The following is a 12839-nucleotide window of genomic DNA, read 5'->3' on the forward strand; positions in this document are numbered from 1 at the left end:
CGATTATATTTCGTCCCAAGTAGAGAATCTGCAAAGCCAACCTGAAAGCGAGGCAGGCGCACACAATGATTGCCTACTTGTGCAGTGGAAGGACGAATGGAAGGCAGCCAGCCACAGCCACGAGCATTGCATGGCTAACGGCAAGAGGAAAAATTCACATGGTGGTTGCTCTGACCTCTTTTTGACTTTCCTCTTGTAAAAGTGTAAGTTTTCACGGCAAACTACTTGTCTACGAGCATACCACAGGGAAAACACCAGTTCTCATCCGATCACCGAAGTTTATCCCTGTCCGACTGGGTTAGTACTTGGCTGGGAGACTGCCTGGGAATACCCCGTATTGTAGGCTTCCCTTCTTTGTTCTATCACTTGATCATCCCAAAGAAAATTCCAATACAGGTCAAAAATGAGAAATGCAACAAAAACAAAATAGTTCACACGGGAAAGTGGGACTTGTATTCCCGAGGGAGCACGTGCGAGATCTTATCAAACCAACATTTATGACATTAAAGCTATCTTTTCATCTGAGCAAAAAACAGGACAGGACAAGTGAGAAATTGACGCACTGTTATGCATTGGATGAAAGAGAAACTAGTGGGGAACATGTGTGTACAACGACGGCTAGAAAATTATAAAATTGATCTAGCGAAAACGTGACTTAGTGGGTTGACATTCTCACTGTTCTCTGCTCAACACGGACAGTAGTCAGGCCCCAGTTGTTCAAAGGGTGAACAATATTATTCAGTGCATGAGTCTCTATCCTTCCGGAGTATAAAACATTTACTTTCACGATAACAAGTCACTTAATTCATAACACAGAGAAACAACCACGGCGTGTTGGCCACAGAAATGTAACGCCAACTGCCCTGGCCGGTTCTCATGTTACTCAGCAGCGTATTAGATATTAAAGTGATAAGAACAGTTTTTTTTTTTACATAAAAAGCCCAGAGAGCAGGGCAGTTTATTAAAAAGATCCATGGAACAAAAAGCCGCCAAATACAAAATTACAAAAGTGAAAACTACAAAATACAATAACCAAATCAAAGTTCAAGATGAGCGTAAAGGATGACAATATGGCCCTTACAATAGCAAAAATACAAAAGATTTTGAAATTCAGTTTAACCTCATTATTAACAATACTGCACAAGATGCCCTTATCAGACCAAAAAGACCTAACAAGCCCAATAGGGGCACTGTTAACCCGAAGATGGATATCCTGAATGACTAGACGGAATTTGACTAGACGAAAGTGTCCAATTACGAAAAGTAGGAAGATTCCTGGCAGACCAAATTTGATAAAGAACAGAAGCAATCACACACAAAAATTGGGAAGGAGTAAGGCCAGGAGTGAAGGGGTAAAAAACAGAAACCAGAAGCAAAAAAGGTAAAGCCTGCATAGCGAGAAAGGAGCGGGACAAAAAAGTTCCAAACCCTATGAGGGCAGGGACACAAAACAAAGCAATGTTCGATAGTTTCCCGACGAGAGCAAAGCAGGCACCTCTTGTTCCTGATATAGCCCGAATCCTTCAAATTGTAACAAACACGGACAACACGATGGACAGTTAGCCAAAGCAAATCATTTTTACAATTCTCAAAAATCTTGAAACGAGACTTGCTCCACACCCATTCCCAACGCTCGATTCGCCAACCAAGGAGAGCACGCCAAACACCAGCAGACTTAAGAGGCTGTCCGCGTAAGAACGGGTAAGGCAAATTTCCGCACTTCACCGATTTCCTTGATATTTTCAGTGATTGTCGACTACCCTATCCCATGTACAAATATCGCATTTACTTTGACCAATTCCATGCTTTTCATTTTTTTAGAGGACTGTTTCCGAGGTGACCTCTGAACTCCACAATTTGCCGTCTGTAACACCTTCGATCTAGCTGTAAATATCGGACACCAGCAAAGCTCTGCTTTCTATTATGGAAAGTTGATTATTTTATATATTTAAGAGTAACTCTTCTTTAATCCATCACAGGTTCAACGATTGAGTTATACAAAATATTTACTGAGTTATGAATGTTTCAAAATACCTTATCTTGAGCCGAGAATTTTTTGAGGCGGGAGGTACCTGCGTTTGAAAGCTATTTTCTCAGATGTGGGACGTGATCTAGAGCTAAGACTACTACAGCTGGAAAGTACTTATACAAGGCTAACACATCATAGAATAAAACTTTTGGGCACTCGCTTGCGGGCGCCGTAAAAGGGTTCGTTAATTTCACAATTATTCGGCGCCATTTTGACATAAAAGGAACCGCCGTTCCAACTATTTTTTGATCGCAAGTTTGAGAAACATCCTTCTCTTGAGAAAATATTTATATAGATAAGTCAATTACTTCATCCTAAATGCCGTTCAACCTTCAAGATCTTGCATGTACGAAAATTGGCCTGTTTGTGAAGAATAAACAAGAGAAGACAAGGGAGACTCGTCGTCTACATATTCACTTATGCAAATTAGCAACCAAACTGGTGTGGTCTGTTCCTCACCAATACACTTGGGTACAGAATAATGTTTATGATCAGCATTATGTTCTGAGCTAGTGTGCAGTAGGTTATCGCATTGAGCACGGTGAATCCTTTTGCATGACAATGTAGTGCCGTGTTCTTGGTACGGGCCGGTCGCGCAACAGTCAACGGCCGGGGGCAAAGGGGAAAAAATTATGTTATTTGCATTGATGCCATCGTAAATTTCCATAAAATACCACCTCTTGGCCGGCAATATCACGGTACGTTTAGCTTACTGTAGTTTGCGTCTTTAATTTGAACGTTTACAGCATGTCGGCAAACGAGTCATTTGAGAAAACAGGGCGCGGTCTGGATTAGACCACCCGTGGAAAGTTAGATGGTGAGTTCGACGAGGTTGAAAGGGTTCAATCAGTACCCAACAAATGGCTTTAAAACTATTAGTCATTCATCAAGAAATGAAAAATACAAAACACACACGCGCACAAAAACAGTTCAGTTTGCATTGGTTTTGCCTCCTTATTTCCAGAAAATTTAACTTGATGAGATTTGAATGCACTTACATGCCAGTAGTGCTGTAAATAAAGCATTTGCAATCTTGAACAAATCACATCAATAGATCTATCAGCTCCTTTTTTTCTGTCTCTTGATTTAAATGGTACTTCATAATGGCGCAATATATCCTTGAGCAGTGTCACGTTAAATTGATGCATCTTATTTTTCTTCGCACACTAGCACAAGTTGAAGGCGTCGTATGAAAGGGGATGCTGCGGCCTCAGTTCCTCTGAGATGTGCTCCATCAGCCGCTGTCGCTCTTCTTCTTCTTCCTCTAGAAATAGTTCCTTTGAACTTTGCTCACCTTCAGGTGAGGGTGCTTGTTGTCTTCTTCTGTTTGCAGACAGGCGTGAAAAAAACCCTTGCACTTGGCTTTTAGTCAACCACTCTTCTCGCTCAAATAACCTTCTGTTCTGCTCATCTCTTGCCTTCCGCATATCATTGGAAACTTGCTGAGGGTCAGCTTTTAGCCCTGACTGTTCTCCGAGGTCAAACTTTGCCGTCAGGTAGTTTTTAACTTTCTCGGGGAATCTAGTTGATCCTGCTCGTTGCTTGGTTAGGGCCCAGCCCATAATAACACAGCTCGTGGTGGGCGCCGGTTCACTTTCACTCTGGTGGACAGGTTCGCAAGGTTCATCTTCAGTGATGTTGACTGTTGTGGTAAATCTCTCCACCCAATCTCTACGAATCGTATCGTAAAGCGTTTCTGACTGTTTTTCAGCCTCAACGCAGTGATCCCCTTCATCTAAATGAGCTTCAAGTTCTGACAACAGCTGAAAACTCTTCCCACACCCAGGCTCCGAACATTCAAAAATTTCAATGTCCGAAATGTCCAAATCGTGATGACGATTGCCTTCATCTGAATCCTCCGCCACAGAATCTCTGCTTTGGTATACACGTGAATTATGAAAAGGGAAAAACTCTTCCTTAACTATGAGACAGGTGTCCCCTTGATCTTTTGTCACCAGCTGGTCGAATGAGATTTCCTTGCCACGCCCAATTCTGTAGGACTTCCACACACGAATAGTTTTCTCGTCAATCTGGACGTTGTGCAGTTTGCTGAAACCATCTATTTTGTTCACTTCTAGGGTTAACTTCGCTTCGTCAACCTCACAAACACACGCGGAGGTACCCTTCACTGGTCGTTCAGATAGTGCACTTCTCATGTCCCCCGCTGTCAGAATGTCGTGTCCTTCGTCGCAGAAACGGCGGATGCATGTTTTCATGGGGCACAAGATCCGATCACAAACGTCTTTGCCATATTGCGGTTCAGAAAAGTCATAGCGACAAACGTCTACACCAACCCGTTCACCAACGCTCCTTGTTGCAGCGATTAGAGAATTATTATGGTAGCAACCAGCTTCATCTGATCTCAAATAAACTTGGGTGATGTGAGGCTTCTTGGCCTTAAGTTCTCCTAATGTGTTTTCTAGAATAGAACACACAGCGAACCAATCCTGTTGGCATGCATCAAACAGATGGGCATATGACTGCATCTCCAGCTTTCCACTGACGTCAAGATCGCCTGTGATCACCGTCGATATGTGCCAACTCAATCCTCTCTTACCGAACCAGTCGGACTGTTTTTCTCGATATCTAAGCTGAAGAAACTTCATCGCCCAATCCATTATTATCAGCGCACAATTTGGATTCACACTTATCATCTTCAATTGATCTTGCTTTGCCGCTTCTTGGTTAACGGAGCGAACAACATGCGCCTTCCAGTGCAAGATATCTGCCTTTGCCAGCTTGAAGTCGTATAGCAGATCTTCTCGTTCTTCATTGCTGTAAGGTATCCACAGGGCACTTTGAATTCTATCTTCGACTTCATCGAATGCGTTTCGAAGGTCTTGGCAGTCACTGCAGCTTTCTGTGTGTTGATGGGAGCATTTCTCTTGGGAGTCAGGATCTTGTTCGTCACTAAGTGCGAACTTGCGACAATGATCAGGACAAAAGGTTTCCTCAGGGTTGCAATGAACACGAAAATTGGTTTTCAAATAGCGTTTCCCATTCCTTAGCCTTTCCTTGATTTCAGTGCACCATTGCCTGTCCATCCCTCCTTTCTCTAGATCATCGACTATCGATTCAATTTTATGGAAACCTGCAGAGCCATCGGCGGCCGTATTGTCGAGGCCTTGTAAAGACTTTCGCTGCGAAGCTTGTCTTACTTCCAGAATCTTGAAGAGGGTAGTGCGACTTAGAGGTTCAAATCTCTCCTCCTGACAGAACTGCATGTACTGACTAATCATTGTAGAACGAGTTACTGTACGAACAACGTTTGGCATCTCCATTGTCTGGCCACTGTCTAGCTTAAGTAACTTAGTTCCGTAGGATACATCCTGATAAAAGTACGGGCGATTAATAAACTCAACGAAATGATCAACTTTGCTCATATCAATGCGGACACGATGGTATTTCTTCTCCTCAGGAGCCAAGCTTGGACCTATCGCTCTTGCATGACACCGCGCTCTCTGTATCTGACGTGTAGACAGTTTTCCATATGGTGCGTGAAGTTTCTTCAGTGTGCTCACCGAATACTTGTACGCATATAGGCTGAGAATTTGCGTCTTGGTGCTTTTGGTTTTAGCATTCTTGTAAGCGCTCATCAAGGCTTTGAGCACATCATCGGCTTCTGCTACGTCATCCATTTCTCCTAAGGTGGCCATGGCATTGAAAAGCACCTTCCCGTAGTTTGGGGCTATCACTTCGCACACAAGCATGGAGTCTTCTTTGGCCTTTTCGATGAAGCACTGTCGCTGTTCTGAAGTACATTTTTCCCATGAGACAAGCTGTGATTTTAGAGGTTTTCTTTCGCAAGGAACATTTCTTGCAACCTCGTCCATCGCAGCGTTATAGGTGCTGACTAATTCAGGTCTATGACCTGAGGTTACTTCGGGAATCAAGACAGGACTCCAACAAGGACTGGAATGTGGGTTCGAGGCAGGCGTGGGGAACTGGCGAAATGGCGTTGTCTGCATTTCAGCAGCATGTACTCGTATGGCTGTTCTTGCTTCAGCTTTAGCAACTCTGGAGGATCGAAATATTATCTATTTTACCGTGAGGTATGGGCGCAGATTTATAAAACATATTAACCGTATTACTAAAGATGGGTATTAAGGGACCGGTTTATGTAGAGGGGAGGGGAGAGACAAGGGGGTTCAAGGCTATTTTCCATTTGCAAAGAGGGAGGAACTATGTTTGTTTAGCTCTGGGTTGAAGGGGGTCAGTATGTAAATTTTGCAAGAGGACTTCTTAGTGCCATATCGGAAAATGAAAATCATCACAATTCACCAGTTCGGCAGGTCACATTACAGATTTACTACAGTTAAATAATTATTATAATACATTTCCTTTAATTTAATCCTTTAATTTCTTCAACATTCCAGAATGGCCTGCTTAACTATTTCTCTACACGAAAAACTTCTCTTCAAATGATCAGGGTGCGGTTGTGGAAGAACTAAATTGTTTTCAGTATTCAGTATTCCTTAAATGCTAAGCACTTTGATTGTCACCATAAACAAACCTTGATTGCAGAAATTCTGGTGTCATATCATTCAAAAAGAATTCAAAAAGGGGTCCACGCAAATTGAGTGATCTTTGCCTTAACTGCTCGCTCTCAGCATGTGACTTGGCACTAAATTAGCTGCTTCCATGGTCTAGGACCTCGAACGCAATAAACATAATCAACAAACATCTCAGTATCCGCTTCTTTCTGGTTAGACAAGATTTTAGCAGAGCTCTGCCATCCAGTTGCCGCCAGTCGCTCAGCATGCTTCTTACGGCAAGTGGTGCAGATAGCTATGTGTAAATAATAACAACAATGCGTACGATAAATAACAGGAAACTATTCCTGAATGGTAGTAGAAAGACTCAGAAAGGGACAAACTGTGCGGAGGAGTTCACACTATGGTACGTGCAGCCCAGCACTGGTTTTATATTCTCCAATATTGTTTGCCATTCAGGCTAGTAAAAAACGAAAACAACGGAGAGTATATAGATTGAATTTTATGCTAGATAGTAAAAAGAAGTACATTTTAATTTTGGTATACAACAATGAAAAACAACAACAGCCGAAGCCTGAAATATCACTGGTATTAGGGCTAAACGGGACTCGCCACAAGAATTAACCGAGGCCAAAGTGTACTTACGTGATCCGACAGCAGTATTTCTTTGAAAAATAAGCTTTATTTCGTCGGCCATTTGGAAGGTAATGACGTGGCTGCCCTTCACACTTGCAATTTTTCCTGTGTGGTCAGGGTATTGGCAGGATCTTGGACCACACCAAAATCGTCCCAGTAGATGTCTGTGCCTGGGGCAGATGGTCCATCCCTTCAGTTGAGAGCTTGACAAGTGCTGGATTCCCGCTCTTGAAATGATCAGTTTAATCTCAGTAACGTCACTACACTTCGACAAGTGGCAGCTAGCCAAATGGGCAGATATGTCTGCATTGCACTCTGATAGCAAAACATGCGCAAGTTCGTCCCTACTAGACCCACATGGCGTTTTCAATAGTTCGTGGAACGAACAATCTGAGTAGATGGAGGACATTTTAAAACGAACACCGAAGACTTGTCGATAAAATCTGTTTTGGTTTTGCTTTCAAATCTCTCCCGACAATCATATTCAATTTAATTTAATTAAGATAATTAAAGAGACAATTTGTTCGCGATAACTTTGATAAATTTTCACAACGTACAAGGGTAAAATGGCGTAAACGGAAAAAAAAAAAACGATTTTCTTTCAAAATTAAACGTCTGTGGAGATTCTCTATTTATTACCTTACCCTGTATTAATATACTTCTCAAAACTGATAAAAAACATTTAACAGAATTAGCACGGAACACGGAACTGATGAAATTTTTTTTTCTTGGCAACCCTAAAAAACCTGGCCATACACATATCAATGAATTTTGTCCTCTCAAAAATGCCTTTTATTTACGCAGAAGTGAATATGTAGACAATGAGTCTCCCTTGTTTTCTCTTGTTTATTCTTCACAAACAGGCCAATTTTCGTACATGCAAGATCTTGAAGGTTGAACGGCATTTAGGATGAAGTAATTGAATTATCTATATAAATATTTTCTCAAGAGAAGGATGTTTCTCAAACTTGCGATCAAAAAATAGTTGGAACGGCGGTTCCTTTTATGTCAAAATGGCGCCGAATAATTGTGAAAATAACGAACCCTTTTACGGCGCCCGCATGCCCAAAAGTTTTATTCTATGATGTGTTAGCCTTGTATAAGTACTTTCCAGCTGTAGTAGTCTTAGCTCTAGATCACGTCCCACATCTGAGAAAATAGCTTTCAAACGCAGGTACCTTCCGCCTCAAAACATTCTCGGCTCAAGATAAGGTATTTTGAAAAATTCATAACTCAGTAATTATTTTGTAGAACTCAATCGTTGAACCTGTGATGCATTAAAGAAGAGTTACTCTTAAATATATAAAATAATCAGCTTTCCATAATAGAAAGCAGAGCTTTGCTGGTGTCCGATATTTACAGCTAGATCGAAGGTGTTACAGACGGCAAATTGTGGAGTTCAGAGGTCACCTCGAAAACAGTCCTCTAAAAAAATGAAAAGCATGGAATTGGTCAAAGTAAATGCGATATTTGTACATGGGATAGGGTAGTCGACAATCACTGAAAATATCAAGGAAATCAGTGAAGTGCGGAAATTTGCCTTATCCGTTCTTACGCGGACAGCCTCTTAAGTGCTTTGTCAGGAATTGTCAACAAAAGACAATAAATATTCTTACAAGACAAATCATCAGGGACTGAACCATGCAGCCAATGGAGACTAGCAAGCGCCTGGGAAAGTTTCTTATAAAAATGGGAAGGAAAAAAGGAAACGGGAGGTTACCAGAAATCGAAAGTGGTGATCATAAACAGCCAAGCGGGAACCCAAGAAAAAACACGCAGTGGAAGGCCACTTTTCGGAGGCAAAGGCATCCAGAAAAGAGGCCAAAGAAGATAATTGAATACTGGTACACAGTCTCAAAATGGATGACATTAAGACCCCCCACCCTAACGGGAGCGCAACAACGATTACGGCTAATTAGCACATTCCATCTTCCCCTTCCAAACAAAAGGCCAGACTAATGCATTAAAGCGCGCAATAACCCAGGAAGGAGGAAGAAGGACTCGTGTGACGTTCCAAAAACGCATAGAACATTAATAGTCATGGCGCGACCAAGAAAAGAGAGGTCCCTTTGTTTCCATAAACCTAAAACAGAGCTTAGCTTATCTAACTTCACACGCCAATTATCATGGTCTACCGACTGCAGTCGGTTGGAAAAGAAATGCCAAGGATCCTAACTTTGGAAAACCCATTTTAAGCCACACGGTGAGGCGCCATTAGCCCTCCATCTCCCAAGCCACATGGCTTCTGACTTGGAGGTGTTGAGTTCAGCTCCACTACCTACCTCGTATCTGCTAACAACACTTAAAAAGGAGAAAAAGGGAACTCTTACACTTAATGATAAAGGTTGCATCGTCCGCATATTGAGAAATTTTAAACTGAAGGCCCCCAGCTCCAGGGAGCAGGAAGCTCTCAATATCAACGCACTTTCATACCTGAGTAGATAGCACCTCAGACACTAAAACGTAGAGGAGAGGCGAGAGCAGGCAGCCCTGATTCAGAAACACGGGGCAAGAAAGCCCACCATTACAAATAATACAGGAAAAAACATTAGAATAAAAGATAGAAACCCAACGACGAAAAACCTGCCCAAAACCAAATGTACAGAGTCCTTTTATTAAGAAATCATGATCGACCCTATCAAAGGCTTTCTCTTGATTTAAAGTAATAAGGATTGCTGGCTTATTCGTTTTATCAATCGTGTCGAGGGCATCTTGGACTAACTGGAGATTAGAAAAAAATAGAATGGCCGACAACACCACATGTCTGGTCATCATGAACAATAGAAGCCATGACTTTTTTAAGTTCACAGTTACAACGTTTGAAGCCAATTTATAATCAGAATTCAATAAAGATATCGCGAGCCAGCTCAGAAAACAGAAACAAAAGCAAAATAAAACTCAGCAGGCAAGCCATCTGAACCAGGTGACTTGCCCACCTGAAGAGAATAAAGGGCATAAAACAGCTCAGTCATAGTGATTGAACAAATCATCAACAAGCTCCGCCTGAACACGCAAGTCAAGGTTATCCTTAGAAAACAAGGAGGCATAAAAACGAACTAGAATATTCTACAAATCACCCTGCACTGTTTTCTCTACCCCAGACTCATCTAGTAAGACAGAAAAAGAATTCTTCTCAGCTCTCTTGCGCTGAAGCCTGAAGAAGTACTGGGTGGGCTTCTCACCTTCCCCAAACCACTTAGCTCTTGCACGAACCTTGGCACCCTCACACTCGCTAAGAATGAGGGCAGACAAGGCATTATCCAAAATCTGCACAATTACTGAAGAGCTAGGATCAGAGGAAATTCCGCGCTTTGCACGCAGTAATTCCTTAGTCAAACGGTTCAGCTCAGCATGGAGACGGCGGCTTTTTTTGCCAGAAAAAGCAATGCACGACCAACGGATAGCGGCGTTTAGATCATCCCATCAGAGCGCAAGGGAGGGAAAATCAAAAATCTTAATCTTATGCGAGGCAATGACATCCTTCATTAAAACCACAAAATCAGTGTCATTTAAAAGCTCAGTATTAAACTTCCAAACACCGCTTCTCTTATGAACAGAACCGTCTAGTAAGAAAGTAATATCGATATAGTTGTGATCAGAAATAGAACAGGGAAGAATACTGCATGACGAAACAAGCTTAAAGAGAGCTTGAGAAAAGAAAAAACGATCCAGCCTAGATGCTTGAGACATGGATTTAGTAGACCAAGTGAATAACTTTACCCGGGGATTCCTCTTCCGCCAAAGGTCAATAAGCGAGAAGTCAGATTTTAAATCTGGAAGACAGGCCTTATCACTGGAAATATCAGAACAAACATTTTAATGATCAAGAATTGCGGGCCAAAACAAGGTCACCCTGGGTTAAGAAAAACAAATGCAGCTTACTGAAAAAATGTTTACGATGAGAGGCAGAATTTGGAGCATAAACATTAACTAAATTAACCTTAACACAATTAGCTTGAACCAAAGTGCTTAAAATACGACCGTCAGAATCGTGAATGAAACGCAAAACATTACCAGAGAAATTAGGGGAGAAATTTATAGCTACACCAGCCGATTTACCGACGCTGAAAGACCAAAGACACTGGCCTCCCCATTGCTGAGCTACACGATCCGCTTCGTGTTAACAGGAGACATAAGTCTCTTGCAAAAGAAAAGCATTATAAGACAATTGAAAAGATCGTGGCAAAACAAGGCAAACTTCCTAGGGTTTCTCAAGCCCCGTGCATTAGGAGACAAGAGCCTGAAGCCAAAGGTGCAAGTTAATAACAAAGGAAGAAAGGCGCCTACCCTTAATGTGAACAGGAGTCCAAGCAGAAGTGTCTGAGTGGCTACCATCAGAGTTGTCAGCAGCACGCTGCAAGGAGCGATCACGTACGTCGTGACTATCCTGCAGAGAGTCCAAAAACTTCTGGAAGAGGTGCCTGAGATGACGCTTCCTCCCTTGTCTTTCCAGTGCATCCGAAACCCGAACACGAACTTCATCCTGGGATCCATTCAGCTTCTCCTTGGATTTTCCTTTGGGCTGCTCCCCGGCCTTAGACTTCTTCTCAGACTTAGACTGTGACTGTAACTGCGACTCCTGTCACTTCCCTTGCGATCGCACCTGGAAATCCAAATCTACACAAGAAGTATCACCAGCAACAGAGGACTCAAGTTCAGGGCTTGCAGCAACTTCACAGGCGGGAGTTTGTATGACGCATCACTGTAAGAAGAAGATGAAGGTAAAACAGGGACCTGATCCCCTGCAGAAGTGAAGGCACGATTGACAACGTTCGAGCCACACAAGAGGTAAGGGCAAAAAGTAGGAATATGCTCTCAAGACAGACAAATAGAACAAACCCGTGGATCAGGACAATCGTCAGTACGATGCCCAGGCGTCTCACAATTAAATCAACAAGGCAAGGTGTAGCCAGCGGCGAAATGGCCAACACCGCAGCAACGGCGACACAAACTCAGGTGATTGGGGTATCAGATGCGAATAGCTTTGCCAGAAATATAAATGACCCATTAAACAAATTATCGCCAATCATATCCAGGCAAAAGGAGGAAACCTTCCCATAATGGGAAAGCCGCCTGATCAAAACAGGGTCAGGAAGCTCCAATGGAGCCTGTTAAATCTTCATGACCAAGCAATTTTCCCAATCACCCACAAAAACCTCACACCCAGAGATCTTCAGAGAAGGAATGCCCAGGGCAAGACTCTTGGTCATATGTGAATCAAAAGAGACAACCCACCAGTTGTTGGAAAGTCTGTGCTGAACGGACAATATAATCCGGGTTGATGGTGGGGTTGTGGAAACCATAAATGATCTCCTGAGAGTTGGTAGGTGAATCGACTCTGAACGAAACAGAGAAAGACTTCTGCAACTTAGCCTTATTACCATCAACATTCCATGTGGTACTGGGGACAGGTACCAGCTCTACACCATTCTTGCAAAGGCTTAACAGCGCACCAGGAATCTAAGCAGAATCAGCTTCAGACCACAAGCAACTTGAGAACAACTTGGGCGACACAGCACCAGGAGCAGCATCCATGGGTGTCTCTGTGACTGCAGATTCAGGATCATCAACATCACCCACATCAACGTCCACAGCATCTGCAGTACATTGATTGGAGCTGCTCATTTTCTGAAACAAACCACATGAAAGTGACATACTACCATCCAACTGGACATTTAGCC

General features: G+C 42.6%; 1 protein-coding gene and 1 pseudogene across 1 annotated transcript; one reads left to right on the forward strand and one right to left on the reverse strand.

The window, feature by feature from the left end:
• Positions 1-227: 227 nt before the first annotated feature.
• On the forward strand, positions 228-346 carry LOC138017927 (5S ribosomal RNA; annotated as a pseudogene).
• A 2849-nt stretch (positions 347-3195) lies between these two features.
• LOC138017730 (uncharacterized) lies at positions 3196-4270 on the reverse strand. The gene has a single exon (XM_068864734.1). It carries the CDS (start codon positions 4243-4245, stop codon positions 3196-3198), a length of 1050 nt encoding a protein of 349 aa, XP_068720835.1. The 5' UTR covers positions 4246-4270.
• Between the last annotated feature and the right edge of the window lie 8569 nt (positions 4271-12839).

The sequence above is a fragment of the Montipora capricornis genome, chromosome 9 (assembly GCF_036669925.1).
Source record: "Montipora capricornis isolate CH-2021 chromosome 9, ASM3666992v2, whole genome shotgun sequence".
Taxonomy (NCBI): domain Eukaryota; kingdom Metazoa; phylum Cnidaria; class Anthozoa; order Scleractinia; family Acroporidae; genus Montipora; species Montipora capricornis.